The 17,968-nt window shown below is 37.2% G+C and overlaps 3 protein-coding genes across 5 annotated transcripts; 1 reads left to right on the forward strand and 2 right to left on the reverse strand.

Moving 5' to 3' along the window:
- Nucleotides 1-2,579: 2,579 nt before the first annotated feature.
- Nucleotides 2,580-4,043, forward strand: PIP2;8 (plasma membrane intrinsic protein 2;8). Its single transcript, XM_059573577.2, has 4 exons — nucleotides 2,580-2,988; nucleotides 3,080-3,375; nucleotides 3,447-3,587; nucleotides 3,669-4,043. The coding sequence occupies exons 1-4, from the start codon at nucleotides 2,706-2,708 to the stop codon at nucleotides 3,786-3,788; spliced, it is 840 nt and encodes a 279-aa protein (XP_059429560.1). The 5' UTR covers nucleotides 2,580-2,705; the 3' UTR covers nucleotides 3,789-4,043.
- Nucleotides 4,044-6,426: 2,383 nt separating this feature from the next.
- On the reverse strand, nucleotides 6,427-9,868 carry LOC132187997 (GCIP-interacting family protein). Its single transcript, XM_059602420.2, has 6 exons — nucleotides 9,780-9,868; nucleotides 9,007-9,170; nucleotides 8,157-8,353; nucleotides 7,770-8,010; nucleotides 7,032-7,168; nucleotides 6,427-6,896 (listed from the first exon to the last, which is right to left on the reverse strand). The coding sequence occupies exons 2-6, from the start codon at nucleotides 9,128-9,130 to the stop codon at nucleotides 6,669-6,671; spliced, it is 927 nt and encodes a 308-aa protein (XP_059458403.2). The 5' UTR covers nucleotides 9,131-9,170; nucleotides 9,780-9,868; the 3' UTR covers nucleotides 6,427-6,668.
- Nucleotides 9,869-10,920: 1,052 nt separating this feature from the next.
- Nucleotides 10,921-17,952, reverse strand: LOC132168181 (uncharacterized). 3 transcript variants are annotated; one of them, XM_059579299.2, is made up of 4 exons: nucleotides 17,774-17,952; nucleotides 16,700-16,849; nucleotides 12,279-12,415; nucleotides 10,921-11,981 (listed from the first exon to the last, which is right to left on the reverse strand). In XM_059579299.2, the coding sequence occupies exons 2-4, from the start codon at nucleotides 16,821-16,823 to the stop codon at nucleotides 11,172-11,174; spliced, it is 1,071 nt and encodes a 356-aa protein (XP_059435282.2). In that variant the 5' UTR covers nucleotides 16,824-16,849; nucleotides 17,774-17,952; the 3' UTR covers nucleotides 10,921-11,171. The 3 variants fall into 3 exon arrangements, with proteins under 3 accessions (XP_059435282.2, XP_059435280.2, XP_059435281.2); XM_059579297.2 differs by having other exon boundaries at nucleotides 12,150-12,415; nucleotides 17,774-17,950; XM_059579298.2 differs by lacking the exon at nucleotides 17,774-17,952 and adding an exon at nucleotides 17,641-17,711 and having other exon boundaries at nucleotides 12,150-12,415.
- Between the last annotated feature and the right edge of the window lie 16 nt (nucleotides 17,953-17,968).

The following is a 17,968-nucleotide window of genomic DNA, read 5'->3' on the forward strand; positions in this document are numbered from 1 at the left end:
CGCCGTGCTTGCGCAATAGTGCCGTTGGTGGATAAGGACAAAAGCCAGACTAAAGACAGATTGGAGGACGATTTTACCAGGTTGGCGCACCAACCATTAAACAATTATAAGGAATGTTTAGCGGGGTATTTTCGTCCCGGTGGTCGTCCACAGCACAGTTCAAATCCCTCTATAATTAACTTCCCACGTTTTGATCATTAATTTAAGCACGTTGGACGTGCTTAATTAAGGCTTTTACAAATCATTTTGACAACATAAGTGTCGTTGGTCCCGCGTAAATAAACATTTTTAAATTAAAAATATCTAAAAGTGTTCTAGAAATGCATTTAAAAAATAGCCGTTTAAAATTTGAAACAAAATTATAAAATACACTATTTTTGTGTGTTTTAAGAATGTTTTGCATTTGAATTGTTTATTAATGTTTTTGTTTTGAAAGTACAAGAACAAAAATTTTAACAAATAGAGTTGATGACAATTTAAAAATGTGAAAAATATAAGTTCTCGTTGATAGGTTATGTGGAGTCTAATTTGTATTCGATTTGATTCGACGTAAGAAGCACTACGGTCTAAATGAAATTTTTTATGAGGCTTAGTCCATGAAGCAATGCAAACTGCCCCCTGGAAATTGTTTTGGCTCGTGTTGATGTTTTGACCTAGTTGGTTGTCATATTTATAATCGCTTATGTTTGTAGGGTTTTGTGCGATTGATGTATTCCTGAATATTCACGTCTCATGTATTAATTGTTTCTTAATAAATAGTGAAATATCCTTGAAACTCTGTGGACGTAGACTTTAGTAGTAAATCACGTAAAAATCTTTGTGTTTGTGATTGCTTGTTTTTGCATTTTTCTTCTTATTTATCGCATCTCATCAGTTTTGAAAAATATGATATATTTTATAAAACTCGTGCTACAGATAAATGGTGCATATTTAAAACGTACATTTTTAAAATAGAGACAACACTATGCATCTTTAAAAAAATCGAATTTTTCATTATTGTGTTTTGAAATTACTAAACTAAACAAAAACTTAAAATAATGGGAAAAAAAAAAAGAAGATTAGATGAGAATAAAAAGAAAATAAAATTGGAGCCAGGTGTGAATTGTTGGTAGGAGATTAACTTCGAAGGGATTTATGAAAGTTACTTGAGAGATGTGACGATGACTTACAATAGATTCATGATGAATATGTAAGTGCTCTTTCTTTTTCTTTTTCTTTTCAAACTTCATTATCAATTGGATGTGAGTATTCTTCAAGCACCTTGACATCAAATTTAAACCTTGCAAAAGCTAACAGACAATATCTTTCAAGTACCATAGACGTAATAGCAAACGATAGAGAGAGATGTTTTGAGGAGTGGTTTCAAACTTAGGACTTTGGAATAATATTAGGTGTGCTCTTCACGTCTCTTTCTTCTGTTACACCAAAATTGACTCTGATACCATTTCAAATAACTATTTAAACTAAATTTTGTGGCTAATAAAAAAAATGAAAAACTTCACTTATCCCATAAACTCAACCTTTTAAAAAGTTGTAATGTCCGGTCGTTATATTTAAAAAAGTTACAATGTCACCGATCTGTTAGGATGAAGTCAAAATCTTCAAAATACTCCCGTTAAAAAAAAAAGAAAAAGAAAGAAGCTAACCACCCATTTGACCCCCTCCTTTTTTAATGTTTTGTTTTGTTTTGTTTTTTTTTTTTTTTTTAACTTTTTATTTTATTTTTTAAAATTCTTAAAGTAAGGATTTTGCATTTTTAAAAAGTGATATAAGGAACATTTTAGTAGTGTTTGATTTAATTCTAAACCTTAATGATTGAGGACTTGGGTTGACATTGCAAAGTTTTAAAAAATGGTTCTATATTTTAATTTTTTAAAGATTGAATGTAAGATTATAAAAGTAATAAAAGATTAGGAATAAGTGAAGTTTTTTTCAATAAATGTAATTATTTAGTTAATACTTTAATAATTATAACCAAATTAAGTGGTTAATATTGTTTCTGGGTCCTCTCCAACCAGGGAAAAAGTCCTCTCAAACCGTTAGTTTCATTTGCATGTTGTAATCTAATCTTCATTGACATTAACAAAAACCCCCCACAAAAGTAGCCCTCCCCACCCATAATCCAAAAAGGCCTTTCAAACATGCAGCATAATTAGTGCCCTCCATTACCATTAACAAAACCCCAAAAGGCCTTTTTAGTTCTTTAAACATGTCCTACACAACGAGGGTCCCAAAAAGAGAAGGGGGGTTGCCCTGTAAAAGAAGACAGAGAAGGAGAAAAAGACAAAAAATAACCGTTGCAGGCGTGGCGTGGGCGTGGCTTTGGTTGGATGCCAGGCTGACGCATGAGCCCCCCTACCCATCGAACCCCACCCAACAGATGATTAGTCCTCACATGGTCTCGCTGTACACTCTGGGTCCCACTCCCGCCCCTCTCTAAAACCCTAATCCTACTAATCTTCCTCAAAAAAAAACTCTTTCCTATTTCCCAACCATTTTTTCTACATATTTTATAGCAGCCACATTATATTCCCAAATTGCCCTTTGGTTTATCCTTAAAATGCACCTTTCCCCCCTTGCCCTTCTCATCACTCTTTAAATCTCTCTCTCACTTACTCTTCTTCAGCTCACAAGGTTTTTGAGAAACAGACAGGCAAAAGCAAACACAGAAAGAGGGAAGAGAGAGAGCTTCACTGTTAAAGAAGATGTCAAAGGAAGTGAGCGAAGAAGGGCAGAGCCATGGCAAGGACTACGTGGACCCTCCACCGGCACCACTCCTCGACCTGGCCGAGCTCAAGCTTTGGTCCTTCTACAGATCCCTCATAGCTGAGTTCATCGCCACCCTCCTCTTCCTCTACGTCACCGTCGCCACTGTCATCGGCCACAAGAAGGCTACCGGACCCTGCGACGGCGTGGGGCTTCTGGGTATCGCTTGGGCCTTCGGTGGCATGATCTTCGTCCTTGTGTACTGCACCGCCGGTATCTCTGGTAAAAACCCCATACCCCTCAAACCTACAATGCTTGAAATTTCGTAAAGCTCTCTGTTTCTTCTTTTGTAGTAATTTTGTTTGCTGTGTAGGTGGGCATATCAACCCGGCCGTGACGTTCGGGCTGTTCTTGGCCCGGAAGGTGTCGCTGATTCGTGCTGTGTCGTACATGGTGGTGCAGTGCTTGGGAGCCATTTCCGGCGTTGGGTTGGTCAAGGCTTTCATGAAGCACGACTACAACAGGCTTGGCGGTGGAGCTAACTCTGTTCAGTCAGGGTACAGCACCGGCACCGCCTTGGGTGCTGAGATCATCGGTACCTTTGTGCTGGTCTACACCGTTTTCTCAGCCACCGACCCAAAGAGGAGCGCTCGTGACTCTCACGTGCCTGTATGTAACCCTTCCAACGTTTTTTTAGCTATTTTAGTTAGTATATGGTTTTCATATTTGTCTGTGCGCAGGTGTTGGCTCCACTCCCTATTGGGTTCGCTGTGTTCATGGTGCACTTGGCCACCATCCCCATCACCGGAACTGGTATCAACCCAGCAAGGAGCTTCGGTGCTGCTGTTATCTACAACAATGAAAAAGTCTGGGATCACCAAGTAAGTGCACATTGCATATTTGTGAATATGTTTTTTGATGTGTTTTGAGTTGTAAACAAATGGGTATATAATTTGGTGCAGTGGATCTTCTGGGTTGGTCCGTTTGTGGGAGCACTGGCTGCAGCGGCGTACCACCAGTACATACTGAGAGCAGCGGCGATCAAGGCTTTGGGATCCTTCCGCAGCAACCCCACCAACTAAAGAGACAAGACAAAAGCAACCTCAAAACCTGAATGAAAACTTATAATTTCTAATGTCTCCTTTCTCTTTCGCTCCCCCTATTTGTTTGTTTGCGTGTAATATGAGAGGATGTTGATCATGATGATGATGATGACCCCCTTTTTTCTTTTTCTTTTTTTCCTTGTTTTATTTATAATTTAATCTTTTATTGTTATTAGCATTGGATGTGTATCATATTGTTCATGACTAGTGGTGTTGTTGCTGCTCTTTTTTTAATCCCTGTTGTTGTACTTCTCTCTCTCTCTCTCTCTCTCTCTCTCTAATCTTCTTTCGTTATGGTGTGTTTATTCTAATTCTCTGACAAGAAAATGGATTTGCAATTGCAACCCAAATTTTACCCTTAATCTCTCCCACTTAAGCCATCATGATTTTGGTGAGGGACAAAACGGGTACGCATGATTAGTACGAAACTCTCTGCATTGGAACCAACGGTGGAGATTGAACTTGGGATGACCTTGGATTCCGCAAAGTGTCAAGCCACGTGTCATTCAAGGAGCAAAGATGCTCTTGATGGGTCTCTGCAGCTTTCTCACTCTCTCTGTGAGACCGCTTTTTGGACTAAGGTCCAGCCAATGGGAGTGGGACGGAGGCAAGCAAAAGCCAGAAAATGAAAGCCGATGGGACGGGATTCGAGGCTGAGAGTGCCACGTGTCATGGGACCATAGGATCTCAATGTCATGGCATCACATGGGGGGTGGGTGAAGTGGGGGTAGGGTATGGTAGGGGTCCGCTTCGTTCATCAAAAACCGTATCGAAAAAAGCTATAAAAAAAAAAAAAGATTAAAAGAGAAAAAGTAAAATTTAAAATTTGCCTTTTTATTTATTTTATTTATATATTTTACCACACAAAATGGGGAATCTTACAATGGGATCATTTCTGAGAGAGGGCAGTGGTCCTCAAAATTCAGGCTGACAGTGGTCACGGGGAGGTTTTCCTCATGTCTTAAGCTACCATTCAACCTAGCTTGCTCACCAAAAACAAAAAGAAAAAGGAAAAAAAAACCCTAACTAACTTGTTTCAAGGGCTATTGCCGGGTTCTCACTAGACCTAAAATTCTTCCTATTAAAAAGGTTCATATGCAACTTGATCTTGTAAAAAGGTCTCCGGAGGGGTGGTAGCTGAGAACTATGTTATACCATAGGAAATAAATAGGTTACATATTAATATAGCTTACTCGAAGGAGTGAACAATTCATTTGTATTTTGTTGACAATGATGCTTCTGATATTTTAATGGTATGCAAACTTATAATAAATTTTGAAAATGATGCTTCTGAACCTGTCACAGTTGTAAACTGCGGCTCTACTCAAGGATCAAGCCCTTGGAATTGCTCTGAATAGACCCTGGAAGTCAGTCCAATTTTAACTGGATCTCTACCTTTTTTTTTTTTTTTTTTTTTTCAAAGGAAATTACTGCAAAGACAGAAAAACAGAAAATAAACACAAGCTTAACTGGAAAAACCGATACAAACAAACTACTAGCACCTCAATGAACTGAAAGGAGAGACTAGAACGATTGAAGTCACATGCGAATGCAACTGATGAAAGATGCAGCACATTATGATGGATAAAATCATCTTGAGTATGAAAACCCTTAAAAACTTAAATTTAGACAAGTTTCCAAGGAAACTGTAAAGATTAAGTAGAAAAAGAATAAGAAAAAAATGGTTCCCTTCACAGACAGTATGAAGCCTAACCGGTTCAGGTTATTTTTAAAAACTCAATCTAGACAGACCACTAACACCTCAATGAAATAGAAGGAGACCAGAAAAGTGGAAAAAAAAGATTTCCCACACAGACACAAAGTCTAAGGCCCAACCGGTTCAGGTAATATATAAAGCAACAATACAACAACAAAACATAAAAGAAATACATAATAAAAAGCAAAATAAAATCTCAAAGTCAAAAAATCAGCAACACCAGAGGCAGAGGTGGCGGAGACGTAGAGGCTCGTGAGATCCATGCACTGGCATGTGAAGGCCGGAAGGATGAGTGAGAGGCAATGATAGGAGGAGATGAAGCTGGAGATGATGACGGAGAGGCGCATTGGATGGCAGGGCTGTCGGGGGATGACAAATCGAGCTTCAAAGAAGCCGGATTGGAGACCTATGACAAATCCAAACGAAAGAGCCGTCGTTGTGACTCAGGGGAGGCAGTGGAGCGTTGGGGGGAGGAGATGATGCTGAAGACAATGATGGAGAGACACGTTGGATGGGAGGGCTGTCAGGGGATGACAAATTGAGCTTCAAAGAAGCTGGATTGGAAACCTATGACAAATCCAAACAAAAAAGTCTATCGCTATGACTCAGGAGAGGCGGTAGAGCGTCAGAGGAGGGGGCTGTAGTTGTGATTTCTAGAGAAGATTAGATAAATCGCACAAGACGACGGATAATGCCTCATAAGAGGTGAAAAGAACTGGAAAAAAGATATCCCCTGTGAGAAGTAACATGGTGAGAGAGGAAGAGGGATAGACGAGGGGAGGAGGAGGGTTCTTCCCTCCACCTCAGGCTTTTTATCTTATCAATGGCAAGAGAGAAAAGTTTAAAACCCTAAGCGTGAGAGCAGTTTTAACTGGATCTATACTTGTTTACTCAGCAACAAACATAAAAATATAAAACTTCATTTGAAAATTTAGCACAAGTTCAATCCACATCATACTCTGACCACAAATTAGCAGAAGATTGACAATGGCCATTGCCATCCAACTTTCCACTATTTAGTTTAGGAGAACCTGATTTACCACATTTCCGTCATGAATATCATATATTCCATTGGACAGAAAGATTTGTACACAATAAGACAAAAACATCAAAATACAGTGCGTCACTCTAGGCAATTGCCTTTAGTCAGGCAATGCAGTTCCTCGCTCGAGATTGTTTTTAATCTCTAGTGTGTATTTACCAAAGGCTCGTTCAATCTTCTTGTTGAAATGCTCATTACGGTCGTTGATTGAATCAATATCCTTCTCCTCATGGAACCTCCTCCTCCTGCTAAACGACTTGCGTTTCTCATCCCGGTCCTTGAGTTCCTTCACCATCCTATCAATCTTTTCCTCTGAGGTCTTTTGTGCCTGCGAGATGAAGGAAAAATCATAAGCTTAAGGCCCCTACCATAAGCCATATCACTTTTTTTTTTTTTTTTTGGGTGAGTTACTATAAGCCAGAACTACCACAGGAAGCATTGCATTTCTTCAACAAAATTGTACCTTTCCATACTGGAGACTTGAAGCATCTCGGTAGAACTCTGGATCAGCTTCTTTCATTCTGTTATATTCTTCCAAATCGACCTCAACGTTCTTTGTCCGCTTTTTGTAGGCATCGTACAAAGTTTTCTGATTGAAAACTGTTAAAACAATATACGTTAGCTTCATTCTCAAAGAAATATATGTCCCCTACATCACTCATGAAGAACCTTCAAGCTCTTTTTTGTTAAGTATCAATTTATGAATTTTAGAGAAGCAAAAGAAGAAGATTAAGACATGATTTTGTAATCAGTAGACTACAACAAAATGAAACTTGTCTAAACACTAACAAGAGGTAATGTCACCATTCTGATATTGTGAAGTTAAAGACCATAATTCCAATGCAATTTCAATTTCGATAAAGCTCCTAGCACGAGCAGCAGAATTCCTTGAATGGGTTCCTCAATCTACGTCCTTCTAATGGTGCATCCATGATACTAGAGAGGTATTCTCATACGTGTGCCATTTCTACCGCCCATATAACTGTGTCCCTATTCTATCATCTCAACGAGCAGACACAACTTGATAATAACACATTTATTAATTGTGTTCACAGATGATTATTTGTTCCAAGATTCATACATGTCAATAAAGGAAAATGAAATGTGTGTTTGTATGAACCTAAGGCAGACATGCATAATTTAAAAGTGTAACCAATGTGATGAAATAGGAATAAATCAATAAAATTATATATAAACATACCATCCCAACCATATGGAGCAGGATCCTTCTCCCATTTCTTATATTTTAATTCTGCAGCCTCTTGTGTATCTAGCATATAAGCCTTTGTCATATCCAGACCATTAGCATCTAGAAGTTTGCCAATTTTTTTCTTCCTCTCGTCAATCCATTTTTGTTTAGATATGCCCCTTGACTCAGTTGGAGCTTCCATTCTTTTCTTTTCAGCAGCTATTTCTTTTTGATTGTCACTTTTTGCCTTCATCTGCCATCACACAGCCACAAACAATTTAATTTCAAAAGGTTTATAAATAATTACAAAAGTTAACATTATAGAACTATTTATTTTTCCCTTAAATCCAATCAATTTCAGAACATGAGCTTATTTATTAAAGTTAAAGACAACCTCACCATTTTATTTCTCAACTCCCACAATTTCTTCTTCCTCCCTGTGAGTTTTGTGACATCTTCTATGTTCTCCTCAACAGGATAGTCTTTATCACCATCAGCACGATCTTCAAAATCTTGTCTGTCATCATGTAGATCTTCATCCTGCTCTGGAGCACCAGAATTGGACTGACCACTCAAACCACTAGCTTGCACTACTTCTGATAGAAGTACCAAGGTTAAGTAAGGGAAGTAACACTACATGCAATAAGCATAATGACATAGAAATACATTATGGTAAAAAACCTAGAATCTTGCAAATAACATATTATACTCAGATATCAATTTAGAGACCTAAATGTGCATATTTTAAAGAATTAGACAATATTATTGGCCAAGCAGGGCAGAGCTCTAGATAAAAAGAAAAATATAGAAATATTAACAGAATAGATAAATAATGTAAATCCCTAATCAACCTTGAATGATGATAAAAATTTACACACTTCTAATGTCCCAAAGAATGGCTCCAACAAGGATCAGATCATGCAATCAGCATAGCCCTTAAAGACCGTGAAGAAGAAAGTATACCTAATTTTTCAAACAATACAGGGCTGCAAGGTCCAAGAAAGCATTGGCTTGTTCCCTAAGGCAAACTTCAAAAACTAAACTAGAACAAAGGTAGCACTGAAAACTCAAGGAAGCTTTAACCCCTATAACAAAAGTAGCACTGAAAACTCAAGGAAGCTTTAACCCCTAGTTACTGATAACCAGAGGGGAAATCTGGAAACAGAGTGACAAATATCATAAAGTTCAAGCTCATAACAATTAGAGTTACTTAACAATCAAGATAGAAAATAAAGAGGATATATCTGACCTGATTCATTTTGCTCCATCCAAGCCTTGGATTCGGCAATTATTTTGAAGCAGTATTCGCTGCATTCATGGTAAGGATTTGATGCATTCCTGCAATCCTGGTGCACTCCTCTTTCGTCAGTCATCTTTATCCTGAGCTCACCTCCTCTACACCACTTCAGTTACCTGAACAATACAGTTCAATAATTAAATTTTTATTCGCATTCAGGTAACCAAAACCAACAACATAGAAGAACTATTTCCTAACCAATTAACATTATAAGTCGAAAATTGACCATGATGCAAGGCTTCAAATACTTAATTTTTACTATTTCTAAAATTCAATCTTGAATTACAAAGGGAGTTCCAATTATATATGTGTGTTTTTTTACTATAAATACTATAAGGCTCTCTTGAGTAACAACCATATATACGAAATCACACAAAGATCCGAACGATTACACTAATCCTGTATTCCGTTCCCGGGAAAACCGAGGGAAAGAAAGCGAGAAAATTCGAAGTTCTACAAAATTCCGGTTTCCAGTACCCCAGGCATTGAGGCAAACAAAGAAACAATCAAATAAGCATGTAAGACATCTGAGCTGATTATGTTACTCAATTATATAACCTAAAAGAAATAGAAAGATAGAAACTTCGTTTCCCCCCTCTATTTTCCAGTCTTTTCGCAGTGACCAAACAAGCATAAAAAACAAAAACCCTAACCAAACCCTAGAAAGCCAACTTAAATCTCAACAAAGAAATTGCTTCGATTGCACAAAGATGAAAGAGACGAACCTGTGAAGGAAATTTGATTCGATTGCAGAGCGCGCTATCTGGGAGTTTTGTTTTGGATGAGAGGAATGGAGATTGGGGAGTGAAAATCGAAAAATCGCGAATTAGAGGAACGTGTATGGAATTGTTGTAATTACCACAAAATACTGGGCTTGGATAGTATGGTCGGTGAAACTTGAAGTCTTGAACACTACGAGTTGGGCCCTCGGGTCGGGTTATAGGTCCAAATTATGTACAAACATTTTGGACCATTATAAGGGAACAAGATCCTATTCGGTCCAAAATGAACTGGAGAATATCTAGTTAATAGTCAGAAAAGAGATCTTGAGGCCATAAATAAGACATATGTTCCATTAATAATAATAAAAAAAAATTATATAATTTTTTAAAAAATTATTAAAAAAATTATAAAAAATTAAGGAGTGGTTAGCCACCAGTTGGGACTGAGGGTGATTTCAGCCACCCCAAGGGCCAAACAATTTTTTTTAGATCCGAGGGCCCTTGGGGGTGGTCCGGCCACCCCAGAGGGCCAAAAGATTTTTTTTTTATTTTTTTATTTATTATTATTTTTTTTTTTAAGATATGGGTTTAGGGGGTGGCCGAACCACCCCCAAGGGCCATGAGGTGGTCTGGCCACCCCTTGCCGGCCATTAGAGCCACCCCCATCTAAAATGGGGTGGTCCGGCAACCCCTTGTGGCCAATCACCCCTTATTCTTTTATTAATTTATTTTTTTTATTTTTTTAATCTGAAATATTAGTTTTTTTATTTTTTATTTTTAATGGGACAGATGTCCTATTTATAGCTCTAGGATTTCTAAAACAAAATCTCAGCCATGAACTAAATATTCTCCGGTCTATTATGGATTGGAGAGAATCCTATTCCCATTTTAAGAGCATTTCTATTGAATTTACTACAAATACGTGATAGACTTCATTTATAAAGGACAGTAAACATCTAAAGTTCAAATTCTACCTCTACAATTTACCCTATTTCAATTAAATATTTTTTGTATTAGACTTTATCGATAAATGATTCCATTTAGAAAGCTAATGAGTGAAATATAAGTGCATACATCTGCAAGACATAATCAAACTAGTTCTATAATGTAGTTGGGAAGCAAGAAATATAAGAGAGCGGAAAAAGATGAGGAATGCAAATATGTTACGATCTTAACACGATTCTAAGTGTATTACATCGATTAAGTACAATCTTTCTCAAGGATAAATTCAACCTTAAGTTTGTTACAGGAAGCAAGAATAGAACAAAGCCTTCAATCCCTTTATTTCAAATTGTATTACAACATGCAAATATATGATGTCCTAGTTTATGGTGTTCTATTGCCGTACTTATACAACACGAGAAATTGAAACCTTTTGGTTCGTTCACGGTTGCATCACAAGAGTTCATCTAACAAGGATCTGCCCTGAAAATTTTCAACCTTGGACCTGATAGACAAAATAGTCTCATTGAGCTGGGAAGCTTTGAGCTCAATCTCACTCAGCCGAGCTCTGGTTTTAGCTACTTGTTTCTTGGCAATGGCAGCCTCTTTTTCTTTAAGAGAGAGATCTTCCATTTGAGATGCTAGCTCTTTCCTTTTTGCTTCCAACTCACTGTCACAGTTGCTCTTTGCTGACTCAATGGCTCGGTGCTGGCTGATGAGCTCAACATCTTTTGTCATGTCATTGATTATGCCTCGCAGCCAGCTGACATCAATTTTAGCAGATTCAACATCCTTAAGAATGGCCGACAGCTCTTTGATTTTGGGTTTGGTCAGATGTATAGCTGAACTGGATTGCAACTCCTTCACCACAGTGCATACACACTCCAGATAATAAGAGCGCAAGGATAAGGATTCTAACTGGCAGCTTGCAGCTATGTCTCCATACTTGTCAAAGATGGACTGCAGAATGGAAGCTAAGCTTTCTTTTACGTGATATCGTCCGACGGAGACGCAGGAATCAGAAATTACAGATTGGATCTCTTCGTCATCGCTGCCTTCTAAAGGGTTGGTAATACCAGTGAAAGTAAAGTTCATGGATTCGGTAGCTGAAGCACCACCACCATGTTCTCCCATGTCATCAAGAAGAGGTTTAGGAACACCGTTTTGTGAAGCATGGAGCTTTTCATCCTCTACCCGACTGTTTGTTGTTTCTCCATAGAAGAGGCCGCCATTTATCTTCGGAGTCTCTCTGGAATTGTCGGGCTGTCACCACGAGAGAGGAGTCAAATGGATACAAAAAACAGGGGATTTATAAGATGTTTGATGTGATAATCATCCCCCACAAAGAGAAAAGAAACCAAGAAAGAACATTCGTGTACATGTGCTTGTGAGAGAGAGAGAGAGAGAGAGAGAGAGAGAGAGAGTACGAACCAGTGTGAGAATTCCGGACGTAGGCACTGATTGAGAGGATTGGACTGGGCCCTTGTTGAGAAAAGGATATTGGGCAAAAGTTTCTTTAGCATCAAAGTGAGGAAAATCCTCACCATTTTCTACTTCTACCTTTTTCTTAGAAGCAAAACCAGATGGGTAAACTGCGTTTGGAGAAGGCAATTTGTCATGCACTTGTGGAGAATTTGGCCGGGAACTTTCCTTCTTTCTCCTGCCAAAACTTCTGGAAACATCAAGGATAACCGAGCCTGCAATTACAAAGAAACATATTTAGGAACCAATTATCATATCATGTAGATGTGGATGCACTGTGAGAGAAGGGATGAACTACTCAAACATCAAGGATGGCATATTCAAATTAGCAACGCAGACTCCTAATCACAACCCTGCAATAAAGAAGGGTTTTAGAGGACAAGGAAATGTCACATAAATATCATGGCTTAGTGAATCAAAACAGTTACAGTATCATGCCTCATCGTGGTCTCATCCTCCCTAATAGTTCTTAATGAATGACCTTGGATACCATGATGTTACAAACATCTCATAGAACTTACCATTAAAAACCAACTTGCAAGGGAAGAGTGTTTAAAAGCTTATATACACATGATTATGATTATATTTAAGCCATAAGGAACACTTAGGATCGTAACATACCGCCACGCTCCACAATTGACATCTACAGCAGCCCACTTTATCGACATTCAACACTGACCCGATAGTAGCCATTTTTCTCTTGGCAGCTCCACTCACCTATCAATTTCATAGACTTAACACTATGCCCATACATAATACCCAAACATTTTAACCCAGCCTATAAGTCACTCCCTCCTTGGCTCGACCACAAAGTCATAGCTCAGTCGATCCCATACTCAATGTAATGGCTGGCTCTAATACCAAATGATACAAACCTCAAGTAAAACTCACTTTTGAAAACCAATTTGCAAGAAAAGGGTACCAAAGAGTTCATATACACGTGGTTTGCACTTAAGCCATGTGAGACACTTAGAATCGTAACACTGCCTCGCAATGTGTGAAAAATTGAATTCTATAGCTATTTCCTTGAATTTCAAATATAATCAAAGAAGGGAAGGTAGCAAAACTGGCGCTAACTCACTTAGAACTATTAGATCAATTGCATTTTTAAGGTCTTTAAAAGAAAGCATTATCGTTTTTGTTAAACCTAAGAAACATTTGAGGATGAAGGAAACTTCAAAAAAAGTTGTTTTGTCTGCAATTAAAAGAAAGCAAGAGAAAAGAAAGGGTGGCACTAAGGAAAAGCACATGAAATGGCTATATTACGCCCCATAAACTTTAACTCATTGCAACTCAAATCCTATTTTGAAGTTTCGTTGTCAAATTGCCCCCTCCATCCAAATCAGCCATTAAGTTGGATGGAAAATCATATGAAACAACAAATTACCCCATGTCCGTCCAAATCAGCCTTTAAGTTGGATAGAAAAGCATATGAAACAACTAAATTACCCCATAGCTAGAATAGGATTTGAAACTTCCAAGTAGGATATCACTGGTTCTCCCAAAAGCTTAATAATATCCAACAAGTAAAATATTTAATTGAAATGAGAGATGAATGACAAAGACATGGTTCGAACTTAGGACCTTTGCTCTGATACCATATTAAATCATCAATTATCGCAAAAATCTAAATTGATTAGAAATAGTTAATTTAATCATTTAATTTATATTCTAACATCAACAAACTTATTCTACATTTGACTGCTCATAAGGCTCATGAAATACATCATGTAGTTTCCATAGTTCTCCTTGATCACCCTACAAGCCAATAGATCTTTTTGCTAAGAGACTTCCACTTTCTTGATGCTTTCCCTCCTTTATTTGTTTCTCCTTTGGGTCCTTAATATTATGGAAAAATTGCTAAATTGGTCCGATAGTTTGAGGTTGTAACAAATAGCTCATTGTGGCTTAAAAAGTAATTAAATACTCCTTGAATTAAGCAAAAATATAGGTATTTATCGTTTGAAAAATTGACAGAATCTATTAATGTGCCACATTAGTACCAATCATATCATGACACGTGTCACTTACAATAATTAAAAAAAAAAAAACCCAAATTTTAAAAAGAAAAAAAAAAAGAAGAAAGGTATTTGTCGTTTGAAAAATTGACAGAATCTATTAATGTGCCACATTAGTACCAATCATATCATGACACGTGTCACTTACAATAATTAAAAAAAAAAAAAAAAACCCAAATTTTAAAAAGAAAAAAAAAAGAAGAAATGGAGGTTGTGGTTGTGCCACCCCTTTTGGCCAAATGGGGGGTGGCCGAATCACCTCTAAGGCCATAAGGGTGGTTTGGTCACCCCCAAACCGTTCAGAGAGGGTGATTGAACCAACCTCTTGGTCTTGGGGTGGCTCAATCACCCTTCATTTGGCCAAAGTGAGTGGCTCGACCACCTTTTCCATTTTTTTTTTTTTTTTGGCCCCACTTGGGGGTGGTTGAACACCCTCATGGCCATTGGGGATGGTTCGACCACCCCTAGATATGCTTAGAGGAGGTGGCCGAACCACCCCCATGGCCATTTGGGGTGGTGGTTTGGCTACCCACAAGCAGGACTAATAATTTTTGACATGACCTACAACTCGACACGAACTGAATATGAAATTAGTGGGTTATGGCTTAGTAAAATAGAATTTGGGTCAAATTGGGTGAACCCGATTAATAAACGATTTATTTTCGGGTCAATCCTCTAACCAATGAGTGACCGGCATAAACGAGTAATGCAGGTCGTGTTGTGTTGTGTTGTGTCACCTGCTTGTTTAAATAGGTTGTGTCAATGTTGAGGGGATTGACTTATTTAATAAATAGGTCAAGTTTGGGGTTACCCATATAATCTTATATATATATATGTCTCGACACGAACTAAACCTAACATGTGAATACAAATTGCTAACCCTACCCCCAAGTCGACCAAAGGGGGTAGCAGAACCGACCAATGGCCTTAGGGGTGGTTTGGCCACCCCCAATTTGGCCATGGTCAACCCACCCCTCCATTTTTTTTTTAAATTTGGTCTTAAAATATTATCTTTAAATTTTTTATAGTAAGTGACATAATTGGTGCTAGTGGCGAAGCCAGAATTTTAGTTTACGTGGGCAAAATTAAAAATAATAATAATAATAATAGAGTTAGAACAAAAATTAATTAAAAATATAGATAACAAAATAAATAAACAATCAAAAATTTATTATTGTTTTAAACATATAAATTCAAAAGATAATTTATTTATGTTTTCACACCCCAAGTTAATTTATTCAATTTTTCTTGATGAGTTTTCATATTCTAAAATAGCTAAAATGCTAAAGCTTAAAAACATAGAGATATTAATACGAAATTATACTCCTAGTTAATAAAAAAAGGCTAGCTTGTTTGTAGGCACTTCCACCTCACACTCCCCAACCTATAAAAGAAATAGCTAAAAAAAGATACCCAAAATTCTTGGCCACAACATCAATTGATAGAATTAATTTCTCATATCCCGCCATCACAATGCCTTGAAAATTATCATCATGACCAATTCTATTTTACAAAAAAAATAAAAGAGTTTTCATCTTCTCTACATGTGCAGAATCTTTCACGGTATTAATTGTTTTGAAGAGGCCTATGCATTTTAAGGTTTTCAAGTGCCCTAATTGTGATTTGCATTCACATGTGCCTTTCTTTTTAAGGTTTTTATTTATTTATTTATATTTTGTATTTGTGTCAAGACATGTGCCTATTGCCTTGAAAGTGGAAACGTGTCTTTTCCTTGCCTTTTTAGTTTGACAAGTCAACCTTGGTTTTAAGGGTGGTGGTTTGTATATTCAATGGGAAAAGCCTCTTTTGTTTTCACGGTGGGCAATTAGAATAGACATGACAATTTTTCCGGTTAAAATTCTATGGTTGGTAGGTGAAGGGGGTCGAGTGCCCTCTCTCGAGTCTCTACCAGGGCCCTATACTATTTATTAGTCTTGATGTGGCATTTTCGTAAAATTTTTTTTATTTTTTTGCTTACTTGAAAAAGGTGTTTATTCACAACCTCAAATTAGAGCAGACAATTTTTACATAACACGTGAACTCAATGCAAATCCACAAAAATTCCTGGAAAGGGCACCCTGAGAAAATAATTTAGGTGGAGCTGGGAGCTTTCTTATTTTCAACTGCCGTCATCTTAGAATAAAAAAAGAAAAAGAAAGACAAAAACAATCCAAATTTTCCACCTACCATAAAGGTGGTCAAGAAAACCTATGCAAATGATTTAATTGGTTTACTACTTTTTTTTTTTGGTAAATATTGGTTTAGTAATTCTCATACTAGATTTTTTTTTTTAATTATTATTTTGTATGAATGAGATTTCTATACAAATTCTCATACCAGATTAAGCTTAAGCTTGCTAGATTAAATTTAATCAATTCCCAAGGATAACTTAAATCCTAGTTATGGCAACAGGAAAGCTTGCCAAAGCTGCAGATGCAGAGGTACAGAAGAACTCAGAGCAAATTTGGTAAAAATAATTACCTGATTTCTTCTTATCCTTGCTTGTTTGGCCTTGAGAAATCTTTTTGAGGCAAGATTGAGTGCATTCGTGGTAGGGATTTGATGAATTAGGACAATCTGGGAGTACTTGTCCTTTCCCAGACATCTTTTTTGTTTAGCCCACCTGTACCCCTGCAAACCCAAAATATAGGAGTAAAAACACCTGCTAATTTACCACCCAATGAACGGCAAGATTGAAAGTTTTCTAATTTCTTATTTGCCTTCCATTTTTGCAATTGAAAAGCCTCTTATCTTCCCTTTCGATTCAATTCCTTCTAAGATCAAAGCCAGAATTATGTAAAAGTTTACAACTTCAAAAACTGTATCTAAACATAAAAACATGAGCCTTTCTTCCAGAAAAGCTCAAACAAATTCGATCTCAATTCTCGAGCCAACATGGTGGGAGTTTTTTTTACTAGATTCACCAATATTGATCAGCAAAATTACACTGATAAAGTTCATGATTTGAAAGGAAAAAAAAAAAAAAAAGTTCTAGAAATTGAAAAATTGACACCCAGAAATACCAGGATTTTCTTAGAGCTCTGTACAGTTGCTGAGAACTAGAAAAGAACCAATCAAACTCTAGTAGGAAAACTAAAACCACCGATCAACTCAGCTAGATTCGACCAGTTGATTTAGCTCAGGTGAGCTTTCAACCCATAAAAACTGGGCACATAGTGTTTCAGAAAAAAATATGTTAATTTCCTTTCAAACCTTTTCTCAGCAACCAAACAAACGTAGGAGAAGCTACACCAGTTCAGACCCATATATCAATTACCAACCTTTTTTCTTCACAAACTTGGTTTAGCTCAAAAAGCCCAAAGGGCAGAAAGATTATTTACCGAGCACTAAATCAACCCAACAAATTTGAAGTTGACTTGCAACCCAAAAAAACCAAAAAGAAGAAGAAAAAGATTAGTTACCCATGAAACTTATGGCTGAACCAAAGCTCACAAAGAAAAAAGAACTACAGAGCATCAAAAAAACCCAACAAAATCACAGAAAACATTATATATATATATACAGAGAGAGAGAGAGAGAGAGAGAGAGAGAAACCTTTGAATCAGATGGGTGCTTTCAGAAGTTAATTTTCTTGTAGCAATAAAAATGTTTTTCCTCTTTCTTGCAAATGCAACAAAACTGAAATTTCGATGTTCTTGCTTTATTGACCACGCAAATGACTTTTCTAGAAGGTTGTTGAATGTTGACAAACAAAACAAGAGGTTTTAAAGGAAGCAATTTTCTAAGGGT

The sequence above is a fragment of the Corylus avellana genome, chromosome 2 (assembly GCF_965113065.1).
Source record: "Corylus avellana chromosome 2, dhCorAvel1.hap1.2, whole genome shotgun sequence".
NCBI classification, from domain to species: Eukaryota; Viridiplantae; Streptophyta; class Magnoliopsida; order Fagales; family Betulaceae; genus Corylus; species Corylus avellana.